Raw genomic sequence first — 17,454 nt, forward strand, 5'->3', positions numbered from 1 at the left:
TATTGATCCTTTATACAAGATCTTTCTCATAATTTTGTCAGTTTTTCTTTTGAAGATTCATTATTCAGGAATTCAATTGTCCATGTAGAAATCTTTTTTTCTGATTTCATTGGTGTATTAATTTGCTTTTGAGGAAATAATTCCATTTGAATGGATCTTATTACTTATTGCAAAACACAGCTTGCTCTTTAAAAGTTAAATAAAATTGTTATATTATTCTTTTTTTTTTACAGTTTTTACAGTTGAGCCAAATGATGTTACTACTTTAACCTTTTATAAAATTTATTATTTATTAATAATCTTATTTGCTTTCAGAATTGTAGTAATTTTTTCTTTATCTTTTTCTTTCTCTGTCCTTTCTTTCTTGCTTTCATGGACCTTCCCACCAGGAGGACAAAGTGGTTAGAGCCTTTTTCTGTCTTATTTATTGATGATATTGTTGTTGACATCACAATTAGAATTTATAATTATTTTTATATTTTGTTATTTTGAAGAGATGATGCATGACAATTGCTTTTAATTAAGAAATAATTTGATGTGCAATTATATATCTGAAAGAAAAGTATTTTAAGTTCTTTTTTATATATAATTAAAGTGGAAAATCATTGATTATAATTTATTTTACTTCTTAAGGGAGCATACCTCTTTAGAATTCTATTTAAGATGATTTTATTGCATCTTCCATGAAACAAAATTTCAGTGTCACTAGTGACTTTCTAAATTCAACATTTTCTTCAGTTAAAATTTGGTGGGATGAGAACATAGGTAAATCAGTTTGGGAATCTAACCTTAGTTCTAGTAGAGTAGCTTCCTTCACACCAGTATCCAGAAATGGGATTCTTGTGAACAATGTATTATGAAGTTGATTAAAAGTAGGATATTATTAATATTTCCTTAATTATAAAATTGAAATGTTGATATTATAGTCCCCTCATTTAATAAATTATAAACATTATAATAATTTAAGTAGTCTGGACTATGAGTTTGAGACAGAGAATTGACCACTGGTACCCCCTTTAGACTATTCTGAGGAGTCAAATTCATACTTAAGCTAGCTGTGAAGTGCTTCAGGACCAATTTTCAATGCTCTAATATCAAATGTAATTTTTCAGTGTATTGAGGATTTTGGATTAAGAAATCTCTAAAATCTGAGGAGAGTCCACAAATAAGAAGCAGATTCCTTTGAGTAGCTTGGGGGATGTGTGTGACATTGGGGACAGTCACAAACTTGGGCATTACTTCCTCAGCCATAAAATGAGGAGATTGATTTTGAGGTCCATTCTAGCTCCAGATCCACTAGTCTCCCAGATTAAAGGCTTCGAAATTATTTGCTAGAAGAAATGACATGTTATTTCTCTAAGGCCTTATGTTCACCAGGGATGAGCTTGGGTCTGAGGTAAAGTTCAGGAGAGTGGGTCCTAACAATGAAAGGACTAGATAGGAAAAGTATTTGTGTTTGAAGCTACTGATTTAATGAATGACCATTCTACTCTCCAAAACGTATCTGTCATTTGTTTTTTTTTTTAATATTTGGGGAAATTTACACTAGGCTTTATATCTATCATCAGGACTCAGGGTAGGACCTATGTTAGTTGAGGCATTGGAAAGATTCCATGATTTCTGGAGCTACCTTGAATTTTGGTGTTACAGAATGTGGTGTCCTTCCATGAATAGATACATAATAATTGAATATTTTTCGATTGTTATAATGAAACATTTTGAGGCCTTTTCAAAAAATGAAGTGCTTATTAATATATTTGTCACAGAAATGATTTGTCATTTCATAATACAACAACTAAAGACTGTATTTGGAGTCAAGTATTAACAAATAACTATGTTGATTTACTATGGTTTTGAAATGCTTATGAAACATTTCAAATGAATGTCAATATGTCTCTTATTGCTCATTAGAGTACTCTCTGAGCAGTAGGTGGTTAATAAATGCTGTTGATGATTAAAATGAGACAGCTATATAGCAGTTATAATATGCAAACATATAGTTGATTTAGTGCCTAATTATAAAACATAATTATATATGTATATATATATACACACACACATGAAGTTTGAAATTTTAAATGTTATTAAAGCAGAAAATAAGTTCATTTTGATAATTTATTTAGAATATTTGATGATTTTGCAATCATTGTAAGTTTCTGTAAGTATATCCCTCCCAAAATCATCCTTTATTTTAATTCTTATTCTTTAATCTTTGTAGTTTTTGTATAATTTTAATAGATAACTCTAGCACCAATTTATTAGAGGAAATTAAATAGATGTGCATATTAGTCTTATATTTATCTCTATTCAGACTTTAAATAGATGTGCATATTAGTCTTATATTTATCTCTATTCAGACTCTAATATACCCAGTTATAGATGTTTTGAGTATTATGTTTGGAAGAGACTGTTGTTTCTATAATAAAAGCTTTGTTATATTCATAATATTAGAATTATTTCAAGTAGCAGAAATTACTGTGATGAATAACACAGCTTGGCCTTTTGAACCTTAAATAAAATGGATGCATGATTTTTCCTATATTAATTTTTTCACAGTTTTATTTCATAGTCAGATGAATGTTGTTAATATTAGAAGTTGCATGTTTCCAAATGTTATGAATTAATGGTGATCAACTTTGGATCAAAATTGATAGAAAAGGGATTAATATATTGTTGAATTAATAAATTCAGTTTAATTGAACAACTATTTATTAATCACTTATGGGATCCCATCCTAAAATGAGAATATAAAGATGAAGCAAAAAAAATCAATGTCCTTAATGACCTGTATATAGATGTATATATACATATGTACACACACACACATAAGTAATGCAAGGAAGAATGTGGCAAGTGCAAAAACCTATGAGCTGTTTGAAGAGGAAAAGTCCATTTTCAATAAGAGAGGTTAGGGTGAGTTTTATGGGAGGGGAAAAAAGTAAATTGAACTTTAAAGGAAAGAATTTCCAAAAAAGAGATGAAAGAGTTCATTTCAGATATAGGAGGCTACTTTGAATAAAGAGAGGGCAGAACTAGCATGAGTAATGCTGAAATTACAATTTGGCTGGAATTCAGATTATGTGAAAGAAATCCTGGAAAGGTAAGTGGGAATCAAACTTGGGACTGGCATTGAGTAACAAGATTGAGAGCTTTTACTTTATTTACTAGGAAATGGGTAGCCACTGAAATATTCTGATTAGTGATATAAACATACTGCTATGTTAGTAGGATAACGTAGACATTGGATATCTCTTGAGATCTCTTATTAATATAGTACTTTAAAGTTTCCAAAACTCTTTCCATGTATCATCTTACTTGATTCTTTCCATAGCTCTGTGAAGTAGATGCTAGGATTTATCAAAGATATCTGTAATTTAATTGCTTTAGAAGTGTTATTCAACATGCAAATTGCAACTTACTTGCTTACTCATAAATTCTTGTACATGCCTTCCCATAAATTTGCCAAAGGGGATCCATCCAACATATTTATGTTGTCCCTATTTTCACACAGAAACTGAAGCTCAGTTGAACCAATAGTCTGAATGAAGTTAAATGATTTGACCAAGGTAATACAGATATTAAGCATCAGAAATGGTATTGGAACCCAGGTTAATTTTAATTCTTAGTACTATTCCCTAACCATTCTATTGCTTTTCCATTGCAGGTATGTATCAGAGAGGGAAAAGTTCAGAGGCAGGAGTAGCAGGATCATGGAATTCCAAAGGTAGATGGAAAAACAGAAGTCTAGTTGAGATATTACTGGCAGAATGAATCCTATCTAAAACATCTCTAATATCAAACATTCTCATCTTGAAAAACTCTAATAATTGGAAAGTTATCATCTTCCAAAGTAGCCTATCTTGTAATAAGATAACTCAAATTGTTAATGTCACTGAGTTAAAGATTTGCCTGTATAACTTCCACTGGTTTTAATTCTCCTTCTTGATATTCAGTTGATCTTATCAAATGTCCTGCATCTACAAATTTAAAACCTGCAATTTCCATCACACATAAGGATTTACTGAAGGATCCCTGGGGCCATCTTATTCACTCTTTGATAGTACTCTTCTTGACAAAAATATAGACTGCCTCACTTTTATATTTGTACTCCCAGCACTTTACAGAGTGTTTATCATATAATAAGGATTTTCCTATTCATTTGTTCATTCATTCATTTATCTAATCCTTCTTCCCTATGATAACATTTAAAACAGTTGATAATATCTGTAATGTAATGTAATTTTTTTCTTCTTTGGATTGAATATTCTCAGACTTAGTTGTTGATTTGATGTGATTTTGACTCCACTCCCAATTCTGGTTACTTTTCTTTGGATACTCTCTAGCCAGTGTTCTTCCTAAAATGTCGTCCTCATAACATCCTAAAATGTGATGCTTTTCTGCTTTTTAGGCAATCATTCTAATTTCTTTTCAATTCTTTAAAAAGGTCTTTCCTTGACCTTTCTATATGTTGAAATCACTATTTCATTCTATTCCTTTCCTCCATTTTATTGCTAAACTTTTTGAAAAGGCAAAAGCCTATTTCCAACGCCTTTGTTCTCTAATCTCTTGTAATTGCTTATTCACTAACAACATTCTGATAAAACTGTTCTCTCTGTGGTCACCAAGGAATACTCAGTTTTCTAATTTAAGTAGTACTTTTTGTAGTCATCATTCTCCCTAACCTCTCATCAGCTTTTGACAGTTTAATACTTGTTACTGAGGGCTATTGTCTTTTCCTTTCCATTCAGAAATGCCATGATCTTCTCTCCTGCTTCTATTACATTTTCAGTCTTATTGTTGGCTTTCTATGGTCTCTCATCTTTCAGCTGAGCTCTCGATGCAGATGCTTCTTATGTAAATGTTACTGGTTTCTCTTTGTTCACTTTCTTTCCCATTCTCTTTTCTGGATTTAACCATCATTTCTGCTCAGATTACTTACAAAACCAAATTTCCAGTCCTGATTTCTCTTCTGAGACCCACAAATGAACTTGCTTAAAGAACCTTTCTCTTTATATGGATCACCTTATGTCCCATATTATGATTGTTAGATTTATCTTTGACCAAGGAGAGAGTTTTGAAGCATGCTTTATTCTAGTAATGGATAAGTCTGAAAAGATAACAAGTCAATGCAGACTAGGTAAAAAGAGGCCAAAGAAACTGAACTAAAACCATGAAATTATACTGTCATGTAAGTCAAAGGAACAAAAATATTAAGAAAGACTAGCTGACCAGTGAGATCAAATGCTGCAGAAACATCAAGACAAAGAGCTGACAAAAGGTCATTGGTCATTAGTGACCTTGGAGAAAGAAGTTTCATTACAGTAGTTGAGAAAGAAACTAGATTGCAAGGAGTGTGGGTGAAGAAGTAGAAGTGGTGAATATAGTCTTCACCATATAAAAACATGTCAGTAAAAAGAAGGAAGAATAAAATGATATCTTTGGACAGTAGTTGAATTGAAAGTTTTTCAAAATAGTAAAACCCAATTATTTGATACACTGGAATGAGAAGTTGAATGAGAAATAAAAGGCCTCAGTCCAAACTGGATTCTACCATTATCTCAGTAGGATGACTGTTGATAAATCACTTTATTCTTGGCCTTTGGTTTTGCAGTCTGTAAATGCAGGGCTTAAATTAGATGATTTCTAAAATTCATTCCACTTCTAACATACTAAGAGTACATTGGGGAGTGGAGGGAAAGAAGCCAGTAAGGAGATTAATAAAAGAGAGAAAAGGATTGTTGTAGTAAGGTTAAATTGAGGACAGGATGTTTCTCAGGCATATAGCAAGTCTAGACCATATAAATCACCATAAAGTCCATTGTACAGTTTATACCCATTATGATTGTGGAGATTTCAGTTGTGTAATCCTTTCTAGAATAGAACATAATCTGACTATTCTCTACTAATACAAAGGAAATGAAGGCATAATGACAGCATAGTTTCAATGACAAAATAATTTTCATTTCACTGCACAAGGGAGATATTCCCTGTGTTTAATGGAGGTAGTTTTGGAAAGACTCTTTAAGTGACTCTTGCATTGCTTGGTGCTAATATTTGGGAGCTTTCTTCATCTTAATACAGTTAATATAAATCCCCTTGGACACTAGGCTGTTCTGAGCCAATGATATTTAGGTATTCATCAATGAAACCTTCCCTTATTACTGATATATCTTATTTACCACCATGTTCAAAAATACTTTTGATGGCAATTGCTATGTATATGTGTTGGTGTGTGTGTGTGTGTGTGTGTGTGTGTGTGTGTGTGTGTCTGTGGTTGAAAATATTCGTGGATGATTAGCAATATTTCTCCCATTTGAGAAATATAAACACAGATCACAGCTGCAGCTGTGATATTTAAAGCCTTGCTATGCTTGTGACTTCCTTTTTTTACTTCAGGCTACCTGATTTTTTTTTCTAAAAAAGAGTCACCCCATTTCTAATTAAAGTGCCAAAGTTTTTTTTTTTTTTCTGCAGCTGTCTGTAGTCATCTTACATCTTCTGAAATTGTGACTTGACCTATCTTTAGTGTCTAGAGAGAAATACACAGGATGACTAGAGAAGAGTATATACAGGATGGTGAGGGGTATTAATATTGGTTGAAGAGCCTGGGGAAGATTAAGTAAGCACAGAATTCAAGTATTTGAAGGATTGTGTATATGGAGGAAGAATTCAACTTGTCTGCTCAGCCAAAAGGGGCAAAACTAGGAGCAATATATGGGAGATGAAAGATGTAGAGAATAAAAAAGCTCACTCTGTTTCCTTTATTATTGTTAGTTTAAAAATGCATTTGATTAGATAGAGCAAAATGACAGTGTAAGGCTCTCTGTCAATCGGCTGTCTCTTCCCCCCATCAGATATACTTTTTAAAAATATTTCTTTGAAATGGGTAAAAGAAACTTAATGTTTAAAGATCCTCAGATCTTTAAGATCAATGAAGCATAACATAGGGAGGTATATGCCTACCAAAGCGATTGTCATAGAAGATGTAGCATAGAGATTGTCAAAACAGGAATTCTCACACTGGTAGACCCTTTAGATAGATGCATTTTTTGGAGGGAGACGTTGTGCTAGTTGCATCAAGCCCAAGAATATTGCAGAATATCCTAGAAGAGAACCATAATCACTAAAGATTTTGGTTTATTTATCCATACAGGAATAAATAAGTGGATAAAGAATGTACAATAGAAATAGCTTTATTAAGGCTCTTTAAGTGAGTCATGTATTATTTGTCGCTAATGTCTAGTTTAGAATATTTAATTAGAAGCTTCAACAATAGTCAGTATACACATACACGTACGCATTATCTATATCTATATCTATATAACTACATATAGTCTATGTAATGGAAATAAATATGTAAAATTATATATAATGATAAATGTATATCTACTTATATAGAAAAATGCATTCATAGATGAATGCTTTAAGTTGATACTTTTGTATGAACATCTCTATCTCTATCCACATACATATATACACATATATATGCCTGTGTCTATCTTGGACAATAAATTGGGTCATGAACTGAACTAAAGAAGAAGCATAGATTATAAAACCTTTGGGAAATTACAAAATCCTTTTAATGACTCCAAACCTTGTTGAAACAAAGACCCACATTTTTCATGTTAACATTTTGCTGCTGTTTATCATTTTGTGGCTATAATGGAGCAGTAGTCTCCAAAGAAAACAAATATAATTGAAGTCAAAGGAGAGTTGTATGTATAGAATAATAAGGGTACATTAGAAATGGGGAATTACAAGGGAGATTTGGAATAAATATATTAATAAATAAACATATGTCTCCTTCCCCTCAAAAATTAGCTTGTCATGTAATAAGAATGAGGAATAGCTAATGGATCAAACATATACTCTACTTTTATCCACACAATGCCAAAAGAATGTAAGGATGTCTTTTACTATGTTGAGCGGGCTATTTAGACCACATAGGTTAGGCAAGAATGGATGGGTAATGTTCTAAAACTAGGGAGCACAAGCTTACTAGAAACATATTAGATACTATTATCCAGAAGTGAAATAGATGATGGTAGAACCATTCTCTCCCAAACTAGATATCTTCATAATAATATAAAGACAATACCTATTTGTCTGAGGGCATTGTAGGAAAGATATTAAATGAGGAGTAGATCGAACTTTAAAGACTTTTAAAGTCTTTTTCAACTTTGAGATGATGATTTTTATCCTCAAAGAAATAAGGAGCCAACAAAGTTCCTTGAGTAGGAGAGTGACATAGTCTCATATTTTAAGAATATCAATATATCAACTATGTAGAAGATAGCATAGAGAAGGAGTAATGATAGACTAATTAGGAAAGCATGTTATAGTCTATATGAGCAGAGATGAAGGCTTGAACCATGGTAGTAATTGAATAAGTATACAGAGAGGAATAGATTTTTAAAATGTTGAGAAGGAACAATTAATGCAATTTGGCAACTGATTCATTATATGGGGGTAAAAGAAAACAAAATGAAGGGCTAATGTACTGTTTAACTTAGAGGGATGGCACATCTGGAGGTTGTTGTGAGAATGAAGACCAAGTTTATGAACGGTGATATATAGAGAAAGATGAAAGGACAAGAAATTATGGCCATATAGAAATCAAAAGTTTTGGAATGAATCACTTTTGAAAATCTTTTAACCTCTCTGAGTCTTCGGTTGCTCATCTCTTGAAATTTGAAGTCTTTTTTTCCTCTAAATTTATGAATCTGTGAGATCAAAATTATGACCAATCTTTTGTGTATGGCTGAGGTAGAGTGAAGATATAGGTCATAGGAGTTGAAAAGGCTGATAAAATGGAAGGCCATCATGCTAAAGGAATATCATAATCCAAATTGAAGTCTCCTAGTATAAACACAGGAGTTGGGCTAGAAAATAATACTATGAACCATCCACTGAAGTCTTTGGAGAAAAGGGAGAATGATAGAGAGGCTAGTGAATGGTTGTTAACATGATGTGGAAGGAGCAAACCTAGGAGGAGAGTTTACTGAAAGATAGCCTCCTTTTTTAACCCAGTGCTGGAGCATTTGATATTGGAGAGAGTGTCCTGAGATAGACTTTTTTGGGAATATTTGGATTTTTGTGGTAGGGATTAGGTAGATGGCAAATAGAGAATAGTAACAGAGAAAAAGAGGTAGTATCTATGAACCTATAGACTCCAAATCACAAGGATTTAGAAAAGAGGAGGAAGAAGAGGAATCTGCTAAACTTAATAAGTAACTTGTTACCTTTTGAGTAGTGAGCAGTCTAGTTCTATCCCATCATCTGCATAAATATGATGATTGAATCCATGGGAGTTAATGAGATCATTAAAAGAGAACATATAGAAAAAGAAGAAATAAGGAGAAAGTGGGAAATAAGCATTTTTTCTCACTTTGTGCCAAGCTCTGAGTTAAGAACTTTTTACATATATTCTCATTTTATCCTTATAAGAATGTAGGTGTTATTATTATTATTATTATCCCTATTTTGCAGTGGAGGAAACTGAGGCAAACAGAGATTAAGTAACTTGCCCCTGTCACACAGCTAGTAAGTATCTGAGACCAGATTTGAGTTCAGGTATTCCTGACTGCAGACCTAGTATTCCAGCTTCTAACACTAGCTGCTTCAAGCCAGATGGGAGTTAAGGATAAAGTTCTAAGATCTGTCTATGCCTAGGATGAAGATAGGATGTAGTTGATGTTCCAGCAAAGGAGCTCAGTCCAAGAGATTAGAAGAGAATCATGAAAGAATACCATCATTAATTTTATTAATTTATTAAAACAAGCAATTTAATTTTATGAATTAATTAGCTCTTAGACCTTTTAATCATTCTTATCTCATCCATTTTAATGTTTTCAGTAGAGTGCCTCAAAGATTCTATACTTGCATTTAAAATTTTTTGAACCTAACAAACACCAAATAAAATGAGTATTCTTGTTTACAAACTATAAAAGGAAAATAGTACATAAAACCTAGAGTTTCTATTATATGCAGCTTATTTTCCCTTTTAATTATATAATAAATTTGTCATGTAATTTTCAAAGCTGTCTAACTTGTCTTTGTTTCCTTCTGTCTTTCCATATGTTTTCTTCTGCGTATTGAAAAATGTTTTAATACCCTAGTTTATTTCTTTTTTGGAAACCTTTTGGCTAGGTTTTCTTTGATTTCCAGCCTTTACATGGCTTCCTCCTCCCCTATAGGAAAAAAAAAAAGAAAAAGAAAAAAACAAAACAAAGATCTTAATAACAAGCATGTAAAACTAAGTATTGCAGATTCCCAGATTGGCCATGTCTGAAAATCCATATCACATTTTTGTTTGATTTCATTATCTCTCTGAGATAGAGAAACATATTTTCTCACTGGTTCTATAGAATTGTAGTTGTTTATTGCATTGAAGATATTTTTAAAATCTTTCTAAATTATTTTTTGTTGCATTGTTACTGTTACTGTATAAATTATTCTTTTGATTCTGCTTACTTCATTCTTTAAAGTGTAATTGAATTATATTTCTTATTTACATTTTCCATGTGCTACAACTAAGACTTCAGAGGGGCTAGGGTAAAGATTTGCTTCCTAAGCTTTATGTTTTTGCTGTTATTATTACTTAATCATTTTCTTTTTTGTTTAATAATGATTTTTGTTTTTTCCAAATACATGCAAATTTATTTTTCAACATTCACCTTTGAAAATTTTTTCTTGCTCCTCACAGACAATAAGCAATCCAACAGAAGTTAAGCACACATAATTCTTCTAAACATATTTCCATATTCATCCCACTGCTCGAGAAAAATCATATGAAAAGGGAAAAAATAACATGAAAAAGAAAACAAAAACAAGCAAACAATATTAACAAAAATGATGAAAATACTATACTTTGATCCATATTCAGTCTCCACAGTTCTCTTCTTGGATGTGGATGGCACTTTTCATCACAAGTCTATTGGAATTGCCTTGAATCACCACATTTCTGAAAAGAGCCAAGTCCATCTCAGTTGATTATTATGTAATCTTGTTGTAAAGCTATCAATATTTGTTGTAGTTGTTCCTTGATTTCATCATCTCTTTATCTAGGAATGGGTAGCATTTTTTCTCAGTGGTTCTTTAGAGTTGTGGTTGATCAGTACATTGAAGATATTTCTTAAGTCTTTCTAAATTGTTATTTTTTTTGTTGCATTGTTGTTGTTGCTGTATAAATTATTCTCAAAGTGTATTTGAGTCATGTTCCTTATATATTTTTCATGGATTTCAACTAAGAATTCAGAGGAGCAGAACTTAGCTTTCTGTTTTTTTTCTGCCATTATTAATTTAGAGCTAAAATTCTTTCTTTGGGTTTAATAATAGCTTCCTATACATAGCATCAAATACATGCAAAGATATTTTTTAAATTCACCTTTGATTCCTATGGTAGTCTGATGAAGTCTTTGGGCTCATTTTTAGCAAAATATTTGAAGCAAATAAGATAAAATGGATGTGATTATAAAGGAAATACATCATACTAAAATGATCAATCAATCAATAAACATTTATTAACTGCCTACTATTTGCCAAGCACTGTGCTAAGCCCCAGAGATATAAAAAGAAGTGAAAAACAGTCCTAGCTCTATAGGAGCTTAGCCAAGCAAGGGAGAGAACATGTAAGTAAATATATAAAGATCAAGTTATAAAGAGAAAATAGGAGCTAATTAACAAGGAGAAGTCATTGGAATTATGAATCCTTCAGAAAAGCTTTCTATAAAAGGTGGAAATTTAGTAGTGAGTTAATGGAAATAAAGGAGCTCAGGTGCTGGAGTGAAGAAGGGAGAGTGTTCCAGGCAAAAGGGACAACCAGAGAAAATATCTGACAGTGAGAGATGGAGAATCTTGTTTGTGCAATAATCACAAGATTGGTATCATTGGATCAAAGGTTACATGTTAGAAATTAAAATAGAAGACTGACAAGGTTGGAGAGGAATAGGTTACAATGAGCTTTGAGTATCAAATAGAGCAGTTTTTCAAATGGAGGTATATGCATGTGTGATATGATTGCCTTGTACTTTAAGAAAATCACTTTAATAGCTGAATTGAGGATGGTTTGGGATGCAGAGAGACTTGACTCCAACAAATTCACCAATAGGCTATTGCAATAATTTAGGACTTAGGTGGAGAATTACATTAGAATTGTGGTAAGGTCAGAAGAAAGAAGGGAGACAAATTGGAGAGAGTTACAAAGATGAAACCAAAAGGCCTTGGCAATAGATTGGATCTGGGGCATGAGAGAATGAGTTTGTGAGCTTGAAGGAGGAAGGGTAATATTGCTCTCTATAATAATATGGAAGTTAGAAGTGGGAAAAAGACAGTGAGTTCTGTTTTGGACATACTGAATTTAAGATATCTATTCGACATTCAGTTGAAGATATCTCAAAGACAGCTGGAAATGTGAAATCAGCAGAGCGTTTGTAGCAAGTTTTAAGAATCATCAACATAGAGATGTAGAAGCTGATGAGATTACTAAATGAAGTACTATAGAATAAGAAGAGAAGAGTACCCAGCCTAGAATCCTGAGGGACCATTAGGGCACACATTAATGTTAGAGTTTGTGATCCCGATAAGGATCTAATAATGGAGACAGTGGAATATTCAGATAGAAAGAACAAGGACCAGGAAAGAATATCATCTCAAAAAACTAGAGAGAAGGGAGTGTCAAAGAAAAGAGAGTTATCAACAGTGTCAAAGACAAAAGAGAGGTTGAGAATAAGAATTGAAAAAAAGTCTATTGATATGGCAACTAGGAAATTATTAGTAAACTTTGGAGAGAAAAGTTTAAGTGAATGATAAGGTCAGAAGCCATATTGTAAAAGAGTTAAGAAAAGAGTGAGAGGAAAGTTGAGGCTTTTATTGTACACAGTCTTTTTTGAAGAGTCTAGCTATAAAAGGAAGAAGAGATATAGAATGATAGGGATGGGGAGGGATCAAGTGAGGGGATTTTCAGAATAGGGGAGATATGAGCATGTTTTTAGATAGTAGGAAAGAGGGAGAGTGAAAAATGAAGCAGATAATATGAAAGAGGGACAGTGAAAAAATGGAAATAACAGAGGGTGAAATCTGTTAGAGAAAATGAGATGAAATAGGATCACTTGAGCATGTAGGCAAGTTTAGCTTGTAAAAGAGTAAGGCCATTTCATTATGTGATATAGAGGTAAATGAAGAGAATATAGTGGAAACATTTTGAATTTGGATGAGGAAGAGAGGGAAAGGGAACTCACAGCAAATGGTCTAACTTTTTTCTGTATATAATCCAGATTCTCAGCTAAGAGAATAGAGGGGTAAAGAACTATTCAAAAAGAGATGAAAAGATCTGGAAGAATTATTGTGGTGAAGTTGATAGTGAATTGATAAAGTAGATGTGGTAGTACTGTCTAGCAGTAGTGACGTCCCACTTGAGTTTTTATAACATAGATTTCTGGGATTTTCTATATCTTTGTTTAGTTGTAGGGGAGAAGTCAGCTAATAATGGGAGTGATCCAAGGCTGAGATTTAGCTAGGAATGATCAATGATATGATAGGGGATTAGGGATTCAAGAGAGGAGGACAGTATAAAGTTTGACCAAGGGGTAAAGATGAGGAAAAACAGAGAAAGTGATTTATGCTGGGGGAAATAATTGTGGGATGAGGTGACTGGAGGTCATGATGTGGATACAGAGGGAATGTTTGGTAAAGGAAAGCAGAAGGAGAGGTGAAAAACCAATAAATAATGCTTGCATAGGGAATTTCAGGATTTTTGAACATAAAGATGGGATGTTGGTGTATGACCATTTTTATGACTATGACAGGAAGAATAAGTCATGCTAAGTGAATAGTTTTGAGTAACTGAGTGGTGAGAATGTTTGAGGAAGAGTCAGTAGGTATGTTGAAGTCCCTTAGAATGAGGGCAGGAATTGGGGAGGAGAGAAAAATTGAGCCAGGTATTGAACTCCTCAAGGAAGCAATGAGAGTGAGCTGAGTGGTGGTGTAAACAATAGCTATCAGGGTTTTCATTAGGTGATATATGTGAATAGCATATATCCCAAAGAAAAAGAGATTGCTAAATGATGGGGATAGATGGAGAATCATTAATTCTCCATATGATCTAAGGCAAATTGGTTAATCTCTTGGGGCCCCAGTTTTCTCATCTTTAAAATGAGAAGGTTGACTTTGATGACATTTTAGACCTCTTAAGTTACCTTCTAGTTTTAGTTTGATGATCCAGTGATTCCTTCTCTTCTCTATTCCCAAAGATCTTAGAATAATATAGGCTCTCATTAACCTCTGTCTGGACTATTGTAATAGCCTCCTAACAAATCTTCCCATCAATCAACCATGAAATATTTTTTAAGTTTCAATTATATACCAGGCACTCTTCTAGGCTATGAATATATGAAGACAAAAAAATGAAAGAGTCTCTGCTCATTAGCTCCTTGTTGTCTTGGCAGGGGTGACAAAATATGTTGTTTTATTATTCAGTTGTTTCATTTGTGCTGGACTGATTGTTACCCCAAATATACTGGAGTGGTTTGCTATTTCCTTCTCCAGTTCATTTTACATATGTAAACCTGAATTAGAGTTCAGTGACTTGTCCACAGTCACACAACTAGTAAGTTTCTGAGTCAAATTTGAAATCAGGTCTTCTTGACAGAAGATTCAGTAATCTATTCACTGCACCATCAAGCTGCCTGAGAGCATATGTGTATGTATTAAAAATAGATAAAAGATAATGTTCCAGTGGAAGTGAAATAGCATCTGGGAAGAAATCAGTAAAGCTTTTTTGGTAGAATGTGTTGCTTGGGGTGAACCTTATAGGAAATTTGGAATTCTATGAAGTGACAATGAAGAGTGGGCATATTATAAATTTTTAGGGGACAAATCAGTGATTTGGAAACTGAAGATTCAGTGCTATATATGAGGAATAGTAGGAAGCCCTATTTGTCTGGGCCAGAGTGGGTTTTAAAAAGACCACTGTATAAAAGGACTAGAAAGATAGGATGGGCCTTTAATTGCCCAAGTGAAATTTCTATTTGAGCCTATAGGTAATAGGAAGTCACTGGAGTTTATTGAGCAGGGGAGTGTCATGGTCACACTAATCCTTTAGCAAAATCCATTTGGCAGCTGTTTGGAGAATTGATTGCAATGCAAAGTGATATATTTGAAAGCTATTGAACTTGTCCAGGGGTGGGGCAAAGCTGAGGGATTAAACTAGGGAGTTAGCTGTATAAGTGGGAGACATACATGATCACTTCCCTATGTATAAAATCATTTAAGTCTTTCCATACTGTTTCAAAATCAGTGATTTTCTCAATTCTTACAGCACAGTAGTGTTGTCCATCACATGCACATACCACAATTTATTTAGTCACTCTTCCATTGTTGGACATTTTCTATGTACCAGTTTTTTTTTGCAAAAGCTGTTCTGGTTCTCTCTCTCTCTCTCTTTATATATATATATATATATATATATATATATATGTGTGTGTGTGTGTGTGTGTGTGTGTGTGTGTGTGTATCCATAAAAATATCATTTCCTCTTTCTTTGATCTCTTTTGAGAATAGGTCTTATAGTGATATATCACTATGATATAGTGGTGGGCTTGTGACCCAAAAGACTTTTAAGCACAAGTCCCCTTTCATGCTTACAAGTTGTGTAATCTGGCAAGTCATTCATTCTTCATTAGAATAAGTTTCCCAGTCTGTAAAACTGGACAATACTGGTGGCACCTACTTCACAAAGCTGCTATGAGATTTAAATAACATAGATAACCTTTAATCAATCAACAAGCACTTTAAAACCAAACTATGTGCCAGGCACTGTGCTAAGCTCTGGAAGTATAAAAGCAAAAGCTTTTTACATACAATAAGTTTACATTCTAGTAGAGACCATGTGAAAATAATTAGATACACATTATAAAAAGAAGAGATGTATGGTAATCTTGGAATGGAAGGCTTGAAAATCTGGAAAGAAGAGTAAAGTACTTTGATTATTAATTTCTCATGATGGTGGGGGAAAATATCTTGTAGCAATTCAATAATTCAGGATATTAATTTAGCATGTTACTTTACTCCACTGTTTAGCTCTTAATTAATTATTGTTCCTTGTGAGTTTTGTCTCCCTAACTAGTTTGAAGTTCCTTGAAGGCAGGCAGACATTATAACTTTTGTAGTTCATTAATGATGTCTGGAGAATAGCACATACCCTTGCTTATTGATTGGGGAAGATGGTCTTCCAGTGCCATAAATTTCAAAGGATCCTTTGAGATAAATTGAGGAATTCCTATTAATGATCCTTGTATTTGAATGATTGGGACCTGTGCGCTATGTATCTAAGAGATCCCTGGGACCTTGCAATTCATATTTCCATTTAGTTTGATTAAAAAAGACTATTAATACAAAACTTTTCAGAAAGATTGAATAATGTGATGACACACAAAAACAATAATGTTTTTAGAGGACGAATTTTTATTTTTTCAACTCCTGTAATTTTTATTACTTTAAAATATAGTCAGTTGAATAATAAGCATAATTATGAGACTTTATGAAAATATAGCAAATGATTCATTTCATTTATACCATTCAAGTAAACAAGCAGGTCTTAAACATGCATAAAGTGAGACATGCTTTATCATCAGTTTTTATCTGCTTTTGATTTTCTTTTAATCTTTCCAATATTAAATTTGAGGAGGGGTGATGGTAGTTATGGGAATATCTCTTTTGGCAAAGTAAAAGCATTCCTAAAAGATCTGGTATAAATGGAATCTCAAATCAAATCTCATTTCCCCATGGATTTCCTTTATCAGTTGGATATGAAGGCCACGGGAAAATATTTGGTTCTAAGATATGATTTATAAAATAATACTTGATATAGCAAGTTTTTAAAAATCATGTTTCCAGGGACAGAGATAATTCTTTTGATAAGACATTATTCATGGTTCTGAGAGTGATTTCAGTACAAATATTGTCTTGAAATGTTGACTATTATATTACAGACCAAGTTCCCTCAGGGTTAGTTTTTGGAGTTAGAGAGAGATGCTCTACCTTTAATTTTTTCTACTGCTTTATCACTATTCTATAAGATTTTTCTTCTAAAAAGGATTTATCTTGTGTAATATCTATTAATTATTTAAGCTAGTTAGGACTGTTCAACGGATTCTTCATTTTTAATGGGAGGGCTAGTTTATTTCTCACTCATCAAGGGGCTCATTCAGGTGCCTGAGAAAAGTGTCATTATTATAATTGATAATTTCTAGAATGGCAATTCTCTGCACAGTGGATTTTCCTTTTGAAAGGTTTATCAGGTTATTTATAAGCTCCTGAGACAAGTTATACTGTGAGAATTTCACTTGTGGAAAGGGAAATTTGAAAATGAAGCCCATTTCCTGTCTCATAGGCATCCCTTCCATGTGTTGGGGGAATGAGGAGGTGGAATTAGATTACTGAACTGTAACATTAGAG

General features: G+C 33.0%; 1 protein-coding gene across 1 annotated transcript in view; it reads left to right on the plus strand.

Annotated features, from left to right (window-relative positions):
• RIMS2 (regulating synaptic membrane exocytosis 2) overlaps positions 1–17,454 on the plus strand; it is a 761,226-nt gene that overhangs the window by 194,579 nt on the left and 549,193 nt on the right. Inside the window, exon 3 of the mRNA XM_051974462.1 lies at positions 390–401. Within this exon, the coding sequence (XP_051830422.1) occupies positions 390–401 (12 nt within the window). The remainder of the gene's footprint in view (positions 1–389; positions 402–17,454) is intronic.

This window comes from Antechinus flavipes, chromosome 1 (genome assembly GCF_016432865.1).
Source record: "Antechinus flavipes isolate AdamAnt ecotype Samford, QLD, Australia chromosome 1, AdamAnt_v2, whole genome shotgun sequence".
Classification (NCBI taxonomy): Eukaryota; Metazoa; Chordata; class Mammalia; order Dasyuromorphia; family Dasyuridae; genus Antechinus; species Antechinus flavipes.